We start from the raw sequence: 14,797 nt of genomic DNA, 5'->3' as shown, positions 1-14,797 counted from the left end.
ATCCTGTAAGGGTCTGTATTAGAGTCTGCACAATTTATTAATTTTAGGTACTGCTAGCTGCAGGAGCTGTTCTGTTACCCACAAATGGCTGCAAGGGTGCATTCTTTCAACCTCATTACTGCCGGCTGTCATTTCTGCCACTGCCTCTCTCCCCACATCTCCAGTTCTGTAACATTATAACACAAGCAGATCCAGGCTCAGCATTTAAATGAGGAATTACAGAATCACAGAATGGCTTGAGTTGGGAGGGACCTTAAAGATCTTCTTTTTCCAAACACTCCGCCATGGGCATTCTGCTTTCACCACCACACTGTCACCCATCACTCCTCATTGCATTCACTACCAAAAGGTGAACTCTATGTTTCCAAATTATTGCATCTAAAATCATCTATGATATGTCAAAACAAATCAGGGAAAAGAAATCTTGTAAAGCATCTTATGTGTCTGTCTTCATGCAAGCAAGGATGGAAGAAACAAGAGATGTCTGGAAATTTCTGAAATAACCCTTTTCCTCCCTCCTTTGTCAAAATAATAAATTTTACTCTGGGGCAACAGGTAGAGGATGGCTTTTAAAAGTCTTTCCACTAGAATGTTTTAAATTTCTGCTTTTCAAAAGGCATGATGCACCTGGTCTAGAGAGATGTTATTCTTCATTACTCATGTTCCTTTCTATTTGACATAATTCTAGCCTTGCTTCTAGAACTTCACAAAGCAGAGAAATAAGATCAAATTAACTGGCAATCCAGCAAATTCGCACTGCCAGAATGAGAAGTGGATTCCAGGCTCTGCACTCCCTAGCTCAGTGAGATTCTAGAGAGATTCTACATACTGTGGAATAAATTCTCTTTCCTCCCATAACAATTCTTCATAACAGGGCCTAGTTCTGCTTCTCTCAATTCAGGTTTCAGGTCCCATATCTAGACAGCATGCTTTTCTTTTGTGAAGTGAGGCATAGAATATATGTATTGTAGTGTTTCAGTCTTAATATTCTTTGCCATGGCAGCAGCAAAACGTCAGTGATAACAAACATAGCTGCATTCTCACAGAGCTTTGTTTTCCTTATTCTCACTGCTATGAAACACAAGCAATACTGATGTCCTCAGTCTTTTAAGGGAAAGGGTCTTTGGTTCATTCGCCTTTGACCCAGTACTGTTCCTACTGAGTCTTTCCAGGGTTTCCCCATCAGTTTTAGTGCTTTTCAAAATCCTCCTCTGAGACAGGTGTTATTATTATTAACACCTGTAATAATAATAATAATAATAATAATAATAATAATAATAATAATAATAATAATAATAATAATAATGTTGTTCCTTTCGGCTCAAAATGGCTTGGGGCTGATTCAGCATCATATTTTCTTGAGGAAATGGTCAAGAAAATTTGCACCAAGAAATATCCATTGATAGGAAAGAGCATAATCAAAGTAGCCTGAAACACCATTTCTGTCTCTCAAATCCACCAAACTGTGTAAACAAAAGGAGAACAGGCATGACTGTGTCTGTACCTTCTCTACCCCTTGCTTGTTTACTTGCATGGCCAGGAGGGAAGGCTGCAGTGTACAGGCTCAGTATCTTGGCCGCAGATCTGTTGTCTGTCAAGATTCAATAATCTTCCCATTTCTCTCCACTTACCTTTCTAAGTTTTGGAATAGGGCATGGTCTAACTCTAGGATAAGAACTTGTTTCTTGCATTGATATGGCTCAACTGACACTGCAAAGCAAGGCAGAAAAATCTGCTGGCCTTTTGTCTAATGTCTGTGCCCAACTCTGCTTGCTATGGAGATTAGATTCTGTGAGGAACTCTGACTGAACTGGCCACTGCAATGAAGCTTGCAAGACCGCTTCTCAAATTCATCTATGTAAAACAATATCCTCCTTCAGCAGTTCCTCTCCCAGACAGAATCCAGCCTAAGGCATGATCAAACAGATATACTGCACCCCAACAAAACTGCAAACACTGAGTGCTCTGCCTCAGATCCTTAGCTGAGCTGCAGCCACTTTTGGTGCTGACTTGCTGAAGCCAAGCAGATCTAAAGCCCTGCACAACTCACCCTGCTCTGTACTGGTGCCAGCACAGTGCCTGCCATCACCCAGCCTATCTGTGGGAAAAGGCTGAGTGCCAGGATCCCTGCACTCTGGCAGACCCTGAGCTGTAAGCACAGCCTCTGGGGCGTCTTGACAAGGCATGAGGTAAAGCAGCCCTGGGGCCAATCCATGCTTAAGGCCTAACTGGAAGCCAGATGCTTGGAGTGGCAAAAACACTAAAAGTCCCATTTCTGTAGGATATTGAGAAAGCAACAGTCACTCCAGAGAAACTGAGGTGTCCTCACTGGTTTTCTTACTCCCCAAGCTCAAGAAGAAAAAGGCAGTGGTCAGTAACCTGCAACAGTACAAGAATCAGCTAAGCAGAGCCAAGGGAGCAAAGACTTTTACAGCTATTCTGCAAGATCACCATGGCCCACATCAGCATGACTGCTTGCTTCTGCAGGACTTGTGTTATAATGGTCTCATCAGAGGATCTTGGCCTAGAAGATTCAGAGTTGGGAAGAAAACTCATACTGGTGGTAACTGTTCTTCAGTCAGGAATCCTAGCTGTTCAAAAGGGATGAAGGGAAACCGGGGACTGCTCAGATAGCAGTGACAGACTCATTCAGTGCAATAAGAGAAACTACATCCTCACATTTACATTGATATTTTCCCCCAGTTCTATTTTTGTATTCAATGTTGCAGAAATTGCTTATAATAGAGCAAGTGTTGTTTTAATCCATCAGAAGAGAGCACTAAGAGTAAATTTGGCTTTGCTGTACCAGTTACTATTGAGGCTACTTAAGAGCAAATTGAGAGTAAAGAAATAAACACATCTCCAGAAGAAGTATCTCCTTATGAACAACAGCAGGCAATTTCCTGATATGTGCATTTCAATGCAAAGACAAATCAGAATGCAATCACATCACAATGTCATTACCAGAGAGGATTCAATAAAGGTCTTTTCTGCCCTTTTCAAACTTTAAAACAATATAGTATAACAGCAAGAAACTGTAAAACTTATTTATCCTAGTCATGCTTGGAGGAACAATTCTGAAAGCAAAACTTCTGGGCATAGACACAGTGCATCATCATGAAAAAGGAGTCTGGCTGGTACAGCTTGTACCTCACTGGAGCAGAGTAAACTACTGGGAAAAAAAAGTTCTTTCCTAACCAATATTACAAGTCTGTTGTGGACTTTGCCTATTATCTAGTGAAATGCATTCACTGGAATGTAATTTTCAATTACAGCAAAGCCAGTCGGAGCAATAAAATTTGTGAGAGCATGCATCCATGTTAAAGATGCCAAAATGATGTAAAGGGACCTCAGATTGGGGGAAATCACCCTGAGAAGTGTCACCAACCTTCGTTTCCCTTTTCAAATATTAGTTTGTTACTGCTTGTCAAAAGACACGGCAGGAAAGCCCCAAAAGAAAAGAAAAGAAAAAAAGGAAATCAGAAGAGGAAAGTATTTATCCTCCAGGGGGCACATGGGAGTCGGGAAGAACTCAGCTTCATGAGGTTGCGAAGCGATTCCACCACAAGCTTCTCAGTGCTCTGGGGGAGAGATGTGGCAGGGCACGGCAGGGGAATTAGCACTGCCCAGTAAATTTAAAGCAATGAACTGAGGACACGGAGGATGGGACAGATCGCTGCAGTTGAGGAAGATTACATTTTCGAGGGTCCTGACTAAAAACCAGTGTACATACAGGGTCACAGAAGAAACAAGAACAAAAATCAGTGTTGGAAATAAAAGTGAAAGAGAAGCTGAAAGAATTGCCAATGCAGCTAGCAGCTCGGAGAAATGGTAGAGCCAGGAGAAGCCTTATAGCACCCACCCCTACACAGTAGCTGCTGAGGGCTTTGAAAATGCTCAAAACATTCCTGATTTTTTTGATTCAGTGAAGGCCCTTATTAAGAATGATTTAGTTTTTGCAATTAAACCCATTAAGAACTCTTTGCATAGTGTGTTAATAATCACCAGCATTTTATATTAACATGTTGCTCAGATAAAACCCCAAACAAACATCATCTACAGAACATTCCCTGCAGCAGGCAGGGGCAGAACTTTCAGCTGGAAACACCTCAAACTGCTGTCCAGAGCCCCAGGGTCCCGGAGCAGAGCCCGAGGCATTGGCAGCACAGGGCTGAGGGGCACAAGGCTGTCATCCTTTTGAAGTGACCTCAGCAACAGGGCTTTCACTCCTCCTGCCTGCAGACTAATTCTCAGTCTGAACATGTTCCCTGTGAGAGAGCTTGTTCTCATATGCAACATTAAATTGTTAATAACTCAGTGACACACCTGCCCTGCCTCACTGTACCTCCCTGTCTTCTCACTGGTTCCATGGAACATTTTTACTTTTTCTGCCTCACTTTTGCACGGAATCAAAATATAATATGCTTGGCTGTTTACAGTAAGAGCAGGAGTTTAACACTGGACTCCGTACCTGATGCTGAGCTTGTACCTACTAAATTACTGGGCCCTTTCTTATGGGTCAAAGGGTAGATATATGTCTAATTGTGCTAGGTCCTATCATTAGCACACAATAAAAAGTCCTGTAATGACAGACTAGGCAGCATAGCAGATTGGCAAATGCTGGTATAGAAAAAACTGCCTGAAATTTTTGCATGTTAAATGAGTGAGTAAAACACTAAAATCTTGACTCACAAAGTTACAGCCCCCCTTTTCATATGAGAAACATGACATTAATATCCCATTAATAGCCATAATAGAGTATTCATGACTTTATATATTCTTTGTGTGGCTCAGGTTGCTTTTTAAACTGTATTTATTTATACAGTATTTCTGTTCTTTGTTCTTCTTGTTCCTTTAATTGGTATTAGCTTGGTTTCTTCAGAAAACAGTCTGTATTACTCTCTGTTAATCTCTCTACTCCCCAGACAAATTTTGGTTTCATTAGTGCAATATTACCAAGTGTCTGAGGTCCAGCCCATGTCCTAGAGGTTTAACAGAAAACACTGTTACTTATTACACTTTGTTTTAATGTGCTGAACTCGACACCTCTTTCTAAAAACTACCAATTTGTTAAGGAAAAAGCCTTAATATTTAACATTGCCCACAGAGCTAAAGTTTGGAGATGAATCATAAATTCAATGTGGTCTACTGAAAGGCGGACTGTCTAGAATTTCACAGAACAACTAGCTCCTTTCTCTGGAGGAAATGACAGCTGCAGGGCTCCCGATGTTTCCCAAGGAGGACAAACGTGTGCAGGGTCTCTGTTGCAGCAGCTAAGTGCAGAATGCCCTAAATAGCACCTATTTCACTGCACTGCTCCAACTGCCTCCAAGGCATTTATGCAACTCACCTCGCCAATATGGTATTTAAGTCACACGATAACCAGTGTGGGCTAAAACTTCATACATGTACATGCTCCAAAGGAGAAGCTGACTGCAAGATACTGAGAGAATGCAGAATGTACTATGCAGTACATTTTGTTAGCAGGAACAGGCTGGAAAGTATCAGTGGGGTCTGCTCAGGTTCTGCAGATGGAGAAGCTGGTTTCACTTCAGTATTTTCCCCCAGCTGTCTGAAGCTCCTGGACATACCAGTGGAGAATTGCCAGTTCCCAGATGTAGAAGTTATGGCCACCCAAAGTACTAGTGTGAAACAGTACCATGATGATTGTGTAGGGCTTCCTTCTCCACAAAAAAGGTAAAAAGTTTCATGCAACACTGCTACAGAACTCTTTTGCAACAGAGAGGAAAACACTTGGACCACAGCACATGAAAACCACATTGGAATGCTGTGATTTTTTTTATGGAAATCATAGTACCTGTCCTGCTAGGTCAAGAGACTCCTACCAATGAACAGGTCTATGTATGAGAGGCAGGAGAGAAGGGGTATGAAGTATTAAACAGGATAACAGAACTGCCACATACTGATAAATGGTGAAAATCCTGATAAATTTATGTTCTGGTGGAAAAATTCTAGAATATTTACATTTTACAATTTACAGAAGTTTTTAGCAGCAGCAGCAGAAGTAGCATTGTATAAACTTGAGCCATGTTCCAAATGTGTGAGCCTGCATGAAATCTGTTTCTTATTTTCACTGTTCCTAAATTACATGCTGTCACTATACTTATCACTTGGTAGCAATAGTGTGTACAATGAACAACTTCATTCACAGTTCTGCAGTATTTAAACAGAAACCTGACACAAAATCTACTGAGTTATGCAGGTCTTCATGACACAACAAATATGGTAATGTTACAACACAGTACACTTTATTTTCCTTTCCAAACTGCCTGACCTAAAGATGCACTATAGAAAATGTCACCTCATTAAATACATCCTTCACCCACTCTTTACACAGGCACTTACCCTAGAAACATTTTTCTTTCTTTGAATACCCAGAAATTCTATAGAACAAATGTTGCAAACACTAAAAGAGAACAGCTTGCAGGACAATGGGCTTCAGATTCATGCTTTGCAAGCATTTCAAAAACAGTGGCAAACTCTACACTGTTTTTTTCAGTCTACAGGTTTTAAAGTCTTGTGACACATTTTATGGTAGAATTTCAGTTTTAAATATTATCCTGTTTTTCACTGAGAGGAAAATATCACCTGACCAGCAAATCCAAAATACAAACTTTATGTAACCTTTTAGCCAGCTATTAACATCTGCTACCAGTGTAGAGTTTTGCTGCTCACACCCAGATGATGCACAGCTATGTCTGTACTAGGAGTGCATCTCCACTGTGAATCTGGAGCTAACCAGAGTGGCTCTTTCTAGAGCAGGATTGGAAAGGGAAGCACGAGGAATCACAGTGAGAAGATAACTTAGCTTGGCAGCCTGTACCTGCAGTGCACACAAAAAGCAGCTAGATGTTTTCTGCACTTTCATATCTGGAGGCATTGTACTCTACCATGTGAATTTGCCACATCATTTGAGATCATTAATTCAAGGATCTCCATATTATGCTTACAAGAACAGCACAGACATGCTCCAGAATTCAATTTTACCCTTCTGTTTTTAAAAATTATACATTTGTTTAAGCAGTGCAGGTCATAATGCAGATGCATTTACACTGGCTTGTACTGAAATTCCAATTCAATTTTAACTGCCAATTTTTTGTACCATATCACCATCAGCTAGGCTGGGGACTGATGTACTCTGAAGCCTAGCCATGGCTATAAGTTATTCCAACCATCAAAATACTTACAATCTTAGCCTTTGTCCAATAACTTAAATACACAAAGAGATTTCATTCATACACTTCTGTCTCTAACAGTAAAAGATTTAGATCTTTTCAGTAGTGCAAATTCACCTGAACCAGGTGAGATTTTAAGGTGTCATACAGCAATTTAGACTTACCTTCCCAAAACTGGCAGCATTAACAGGTTGTGTGTCGTTTTTCTCACAGAAGTCCAAGTAATGCATGTAGAGAGCACTTCGAGGAATGCAAACACCTTCTGCAATCTCATAATTCTCCTCCAGCCTTAAAAAGCAAATATAAAACAGAGACAACTGCAAGTATGTTGGATGTCCTGTATGGTAAATAGCATACAAAGCTTCAACTTTTAAGACCAAATGTTCTGACTTCCTCTTGCCTACTAAATTTTGTTGGCTTTGTTCTTAAGTGTCCTTTCAATTCATTCCCATAGTACTTACTTGCTTCATTTGGTTCACACTTGTTATCAAAACCATAGGCTGTGAGTTCCCAGCAATCTGTTATACCCTAAAAGCATCCTGCAGTAAATAAATATAAGTAAAACCATGAAACAGTAAATACTCACTGAGGGGAAGCATTCTCTCCTTTACAGAACACATCACCTTTGCTTCATGACACTCTTTTCACTCTTGTCCGCTGCAAAATTGCTTACCTTGAGGAAGCAGGTATAGCTAAAGCAAATAATTTGCTACTACTCAAGAGCATCCACAAAATCTTATTGTGCAATATTTTATTGGTATTGTATATGGGAAAAGTGAAAAAAAAAAAGAAACCACAATCTGGATACAATGCTGGAAAAACCCCAGGGGATTAACATTCTTTTCTACCTTTTAGAAACTATCCTTATTTTTTTCATTAAAAAAATCTATAAAAAATATAACTATAAAATTTTAAATTATGTGTCAAATATATGAGCAGGAATACGCTTCATCTTTAAAGCTTCAAACTGGTCTCATCACAAATCTATAGATTAGCAGAAACATTCTTTTGAAATGCCATTTTTATGGTTGCTGACCCAAAAAATCTTCAAGAGATATTTACATACACGCTTAACATTAAACCATAATTAATCTTGTCATTGATGGTGTCAGTCATAGGCATCTACCGTCACAAGTGTGCTTGTCTGCCTTGCTGGGTTAGGGAAGAAGTTAGGTGTAACTTCCTCTAAACTGTATTAAAAAATAAATATGTATTCTCAAAAAAAATCCAGTTTTACATAAAATAATGCCCTCCCATTTGTTAGCTGCAGAACACCTTCCAAATATCTTCTTTCTCTCCTTCACTGCCTTTTTCAGGACCTACCTACCTTCCATTTCAGTTATCGTTATAATTTGTGACTGCAAACTATTTTAATAAGACATCCAGCTAGATGAATGGAATCAGTTTGTATGGGCAACATCTATTCTTTCCTGGTTTCTACAGAAATATCATCATGGCATCTTTCCTCAATTTCATAGTGCTCTAACAAAACCTCCTTTCAAAACCTGGAGAGTTCGTTTGTATACTATAGCTGCTAATTGGAATGTCAGCTTCCGTGACCAAGACAGGACAGAAAGAAAAGCAGTTAATTATTTCTCTTCATATCTGATGAATTTTTCTCTTTTTCCCCTCTTTCACAGAGAGTCATTAGTCTGACACTGAAAAATGAAATACCCCATTATACCTGAACTTTTTTTTAATGATCAAAAACCCATCTTGCTCCACTTCTTTTATTTTCCTGTCTTTTATTTAACAACTTTATCATATTTTGAATCCAGCTTCATTCTACAGTATTGTAGAAAAAAAATGAATGCAATCTCCTACCTAACAAATCATTACCAGCTATAAATATATACTTACATATATATACACATTTTATACAGTGTTGTAATAAAGCCATGTGAAATCCAGTAGCTCACAATGAGACCTTTTGTACCACTACAATATAGGAATAAAGCCCCTAATCTTTCCACAGGAATGACAATTTTATCTGTCCCTATTACTGCTTTCCTCCATATACCCTTACATAGTTCTAGATTAAATGAGATTATTCTATATCAGAGTCACATCTGTGTTGTTGTTACAGATTTATTTTTATATCCGAAGGCTGTGATGTTAACCACTGTTAATCACATAGATTCTAGAACAGATCAATTTTTATGGAGTATAACAACATATAAGGAAATATGAATCTGGGGAGAATCCATTCTCTCACGGTACTTTACCTTGCTCTTTTTAAATTATTTTTATAAATGTTGCAGAAAACAGAATAGTTTTGTTGACTTTAGCTTCAAAATACTGTTATTATTCAGAGTACCTACACTGTAAGCCAACAAACTGGGGGGATTAGGTTGTTTGTACTTTGAATAATTCTGTGTTTGGGGAAGTAAACACATACACACCCCAAAATGAAGTAAAATAAAGTTTCACACTTACACCTTGGTCAACCAGTTCACCACTGAAATAAACATTAACATTTTAGAGCCAAGCTATAGCTTTACAGATGATAATGAGCACAGGAACACGGAATAAGCACAGAATACCAGGTATTGCTATATTCATGCGTTAACAGTTAAATTCAAGCTTGTGTAGTTTCCCAAATTATGATGGATTTGGCAGTTTCCTCAATTATTATGTATTTGGCAGTAATGTTACATTTACCAGGCCTTTCACTTCATTTTGTGTCATCAACAAAACAAATAAAAGCATCATTCCTGTTTCCAGGAAAAGGCTATTTAGCCAGGCTCACAGTCATCCAGACATGATTCTTGGCTTCTTCAGCTATTCTTCATCCTCCACATTTAAAATGTTCAACATATTTCACCTTTAGAGAGGCACAGATATTAAGGATATCTCCCCATGGGATTGATGCAATTTGTTCTTTACAGCAAGATTCCAGACAAGGAATAACTAATAAAGATGATGGCAATATGAACCAGCGAGAAAATGTACTTATTTTGCTTGGTTTTGCTATGCTTTCCCTACTCCTTTTTTCCTCTTTTTTTTTCCACCTGACATTTCCTCAATTTCTGTTTTTCAACACTCCATCACCTTCACTAGCTCTAACTGGTAGTAGCATCTAACAGTAAAAACATGACCAGCTTCTACTTGGCGGACACCAGATGCTGCAGACAATTATGAGGTCTCTGTTTGCCAGAACAAGGGCAGTTTGGCACTGTATCCTGAAAACAATAATTTACCCCACCAATTCCACCTCTTGAATCCAGCCCAGAGATCCTGTTTAGAAGACAGGACACATGCTTGCCCAAGGAATACACAGATACATTTTTTTAGTCTTCCCTGAATGTGCAAATACTTGTTGTGAGGCCTGATATTCTGCTTTTGGCTGGGAAACTTTTTCCTAGTGCCTGATACTGTGCTGTGATTTGGGTTTAGTAGAAGAATCATGCTGGTAACAATTTCAGGTGTTGCTAAGTTGTGCTTACCCCAAGTCAAGAACTCTCTAGTCTCCCACATTGAGCCAGAGACCAGCAGCATAAAAAGTTGGGTGTGCCCACAACCAGAGCAGCTAACCTGAACAGGCCAAAGGAATATTCCATGCCACAGAACATCACACCCAGTAAATAATCTGGGGGGAGTTGGCTGTGAGGTGCTGATCACTGCTCAAGGACGAGCTGGGCCTTGGTCAGCAGGTGGTGAGCAACTACATCGCACATCACATTTTTTCTTGGATTTTAGTACTCCTTTTCCTTTTCATTGACACTATTATTATCATTGCTATTATTATTATATTTTATTTTACTTTAATTATTCATCTGTCCTTACCTCAGCCTATGGGTTTTACCTTTACTTTTTCTCCTCCCCATCCTAGTGAGAGCAGGGAAGGGGAAGGAGTGAGTGAGCAGGTGTGTGTTACTTGTTGGCTGAGGTTTAACTACTACAGCTGAGCAAAACTGTCCAGCATGTAAAGCTACACTTCCAGGAAGTGCTCTGTGAAGAAATTTTACAGTGCTGATTACAACAGTTTACCAGCCTGGGTAAACTGGGTGCTGGGTTCTACTGCAGTACAAATAACGCAGTGCTAATGTGTCTGACTTCCCAGAACAGTGGAAGCTGCACATCTTCATCCAAAATAAGCTTGCTACTTTAGCACTCTGACCCCAACTTTTGAGTTTCTCATTTTATTTAGTGTATCAATTTCTCCAGGAAATACCAATTCAAAGCTGCAGTACATATGCTGAAAAGCATATGGAAACTACGAGAAAATTGTTCTGTAGGTATGGCTCAAAAGCTGGGAAACTTTTAACCTACATGCCTGTTAATAAATTCAGCCAATTGTATAATTCAGTTTTACAGCAGCTGAAGATTTTAAACATGAAACTTTGCTTTCTGTTAACTCATGGAATTTTGGGTGGAAGATGAATGGAGGAAGTTGCAGATGCTCCAGAAGACTCAAAGGGAAGAAAATTTGACCTATTTCAACATGTAAGAAACATAATACAACAGACAGGTAGTAAGCCAGTACACTAGCAAGAGAGTAGGGAAGAAGTTGCAAGCAGCCAGAATTCTGGAATTCTAGTGCAAACACAGCTGAATGAGCATTAGTGTGCACCCTACATTCCAGCAGGGCTCAATATCCCTGGAGTTTAGGGATTTACTAACCTTTATGACTGACGGAGCTTGAAAACATTTGGCAAAAGACTGCTTACAGTATTTGCATGTTTTCTGTTGGGAACAGTATTACTTGATGTTCTAATTAATGCTGGCTTCTTGGCTACGACATTATTTGCTCCTGTGGAAAACGCTCTTAACTGACTTCACTGCAAAATAAACACTGCTCTGAATCTGGGACTGGTAAGACCTGCTTACTATTTTATTTTAGCTAGATAGTTCTTTATTATCCTGTTTGAACTGTGTTGAAGCTGTGAGAGTTAATAATGAAAAATAATAAATTACCACTATGACGTTTCATTATTATTTTAATTTTCTCCCTGTATGTAGTTACTATTTTCTTGAGTGTCTGTTAAAGAAAAGTCCTTCACTTTTCTTGAACTTCTGAAAAACAGGACTTTTGTGATACAAATAGGTACAAAGAAACAATAGCTCCAAACTAAATGCTTTTATTTATATTTGTCCATCCCATTATTTGCTTTGAAAGTGTCTATAAGTTTCTGAATATTGGCAGCAACCTATTCAAAATCAACCCATAAGTCTTCTGGTTTTTTAGTCTAAAATCTCACCAATCAACTTTAAAAAGCAAATAACCTTAATTATTTAAGAAATAATCTAAATCATTTTTGCATGTTTCACAGAGTCATGTAATTTCACAGGCAGAAAAAATGGAGTAAAATACACTGAATTAATTATTCTTTTCTGTTTTTTCAGTGAAATCTCCCAAGAGACTGACAAAAGCAGAGAAAGAAGTTTGCTTTTAAAAAACTCACATTTTTTACCAATAATCTTATCTTTTTAAATATCTAAATCAAGGCAAAAGTCAACAAAAGTCTAAGAGATAGCCCTATAGCAAGGGATGTCAGAATTAGAGGTACATATTCCAGAACATGCAGACTACAATACTTCTGCAAATCACAGGGAACAGCACTTATTTTTATAGCACTGCAGACTAACTCTCAAACTATCCTTTCTCTCTTCCTAATTACCCTTCCTTTTTTCTCCTCACTAATTTTGCAATCAAACCTCAAACTCTTTCCTTTTGTTGTCTTCTGTGTTAAATTACAGAGATCTCATGTCAGTAAAACAGTTGGTATGGGTGGGCTTCATCAGACACTGAAACAAAATGAGTCTCGAAAATAAAAGCTCAGTACTAGTTTTCTTTTTGCAATAAATGTAACAATGATGACAAATCACAAATAACCAGCTGGTAGGGTGGCAAATAAATACGTTAAGTTGATGTTCTAAACTGTATCAGAAGTTTCCTCTGTTCAAACAAGTCCTGTAAGACATTTGTTGAGAAATGCTGTACAGATTACAAGCGGGCACATGAAACACTTACAGTAAAAGGATCTTTAGAACTCTAAGATGGCCAAGAGCTCTATTCCATCATCTAGAAAATGCATTAGAAAAAAAATACTAATAGATTTTCTTGATCTTTTTAAAAGGCATCTTACCATTGCAGTGTAGCTGGAGTTGAATGCGGTTTTGATGCTCTATTATTTTCTTTTTCCTCATCTGTTAAGAAACAAAAAAAGCTGTGTGATTTCATCAGGAATTTCCTAGGAATTCATGAACTGTTTTTTTAAAAAGAAATATTGTTTGAATGGTAAGATTTTTTTTAACTAATTAAAATAAATTTTAAAACAATTAAAATGTGCTCAAGTGCCAAAGCTTTCTCAAAATTCTGGCTAAAATTCAGAAATGTAAATAATGATGTTCCCTAAACTACCATCTGTAGATACTGCTTAAGGCAGTAAACTCTGCAAATATCACTGATAGCAGGAGCAGAGTGGTGCCTAGGAATATTGACATTGGAAAGGATAACTTTATATGGAAAAAAAGCAACTCTTAGATCTCTACCAGCATGTGAGAACATGTAAACAGTTTCACTCACTATAATGGAACTGTTGCCTTGCACAAGTTTTATGTTAGATAAGGCATTTAAACTAATGGGGTACACCCATTGTTTGATCTTAACATAAGGTAATTATTGGATGTTTATAAATTTACAGGGATTAATTCTGAATGAGAATAAGTGTATATTCTGTTATATACTTTATTCCTTTTCAGGTGATTTCTCTGATAATTTTCCCCATTAACTGTTTCCAAGGCAACTCTGGTTTGCTGATTTTCCAAAAATTCAGATAAAAGATGAATAAAGAAAAAGGTAATTAAAATAAAACTTCAAATATTGGATTCTTCCTGGGAGGCATTTGTTCTTTTGAAAAAGTTTAGAAATATGTATAGAATAATTCTGACTAAAATGTGTTTTATTAAACATATGAAACATTCCTAGGTGAAAGCTGAGTGGAGCACAATCAAGAGCTCCAGAATGTTACTCTTTGGGAAAGTGTTGTATCAAACACATTTTGATATTTTAACAGCTTTGTCCCCGATGAAAGCATTCAGCATAGATGGCTTTGATACCTAAACAATAGGGTAAACCTGTACACCACGCTGCAAGTCGCATTTCTTCATGAAATGAACTTTTAGAAGTAATTTAAGTGAGCCTTTAGGATGCGGGATCTTACGGGAGCAGCACTATCCTCCTCTGCACATCGGACCCTCTCGGGAGGCCTTTTGAGCTGCGCGGGGAGCCCGCGGACACAAATAACACCCCGGCTGGAAGGCTCTGCGGGCAGCCCTCGTCCCCCGGGACTTGTTGCCTTACCCACGGAAGCTGTGCCAGCCGAACATCCTTTATCCCTGAGCGCCAGCAGATCCCGTTCCGCAGCTCCCCGCGGAGCCTCAGCGCGGCCCCCCCACATCTGCATCACAACGGGCCCCTCATTGTTGGGCCGCACACTCCCTCCCTGCCTTTCAGGGCCCGCTTTTATTCAGCGCACAGCACCAACATACACATCTCAAATCACTTTTAAATTGTGGGTTTCGTTTGTTTTTCCTGTTCAGGCGGTCGGCGTGCAGCAAACGCGGGCGCACGGGGCCTGAATGCCGAGGGGCCGTGG

At 38.9% G+C, this 14,797-nt stretch overlaps 1 protein-coding gene across 2 annotated transcripts in view; it reads right to left on the bottom strand.

Annotated features, from left to right (window-relative positions):
• RFX4 (regulatory factor X4) overlaps positions 1-14,797 on the bottom strand; it is an 87,379-nt gene that overhangs the window by 47,969 nt on the left and 24,613 nt on the right. For both annotated transcript variants that reach the window (XM_058022510.1, XM_058022509.1), the window contains exons 3-4: positions 13,286-13,346; positions 7,361-7,484 (exon numbers count right to left, since the gene is read on the bottom strand). In XM_058022510.1, coding sequence (XP_057878493.1) covers positions 7,361-7,484; positions 13,286-13,346 — 185 coding nt within the window. The remainder of the gene's footprint in view (positions 1-7,360; positions 7,485-13,285; positions 13,347-14,797) is intronic.

The sequence above is a fragment of the Melospiza georgiana genome, chromosome 4 (assembly GCF_028018845.1).
Source record: "Melospiza georgiana isolate bMelGeo1 chromosome 4, bMelGeo1.pri, whole genome shotgun sequence".
NCBI lineage: Eukaryota > Metazoa > Chordata > Aves > Passeriformes > Passerellidae > Melospiza > Melospiza georgiana.
This window is presented reverse-complemented; position numbering and strand designations above follow the sequence as displayed.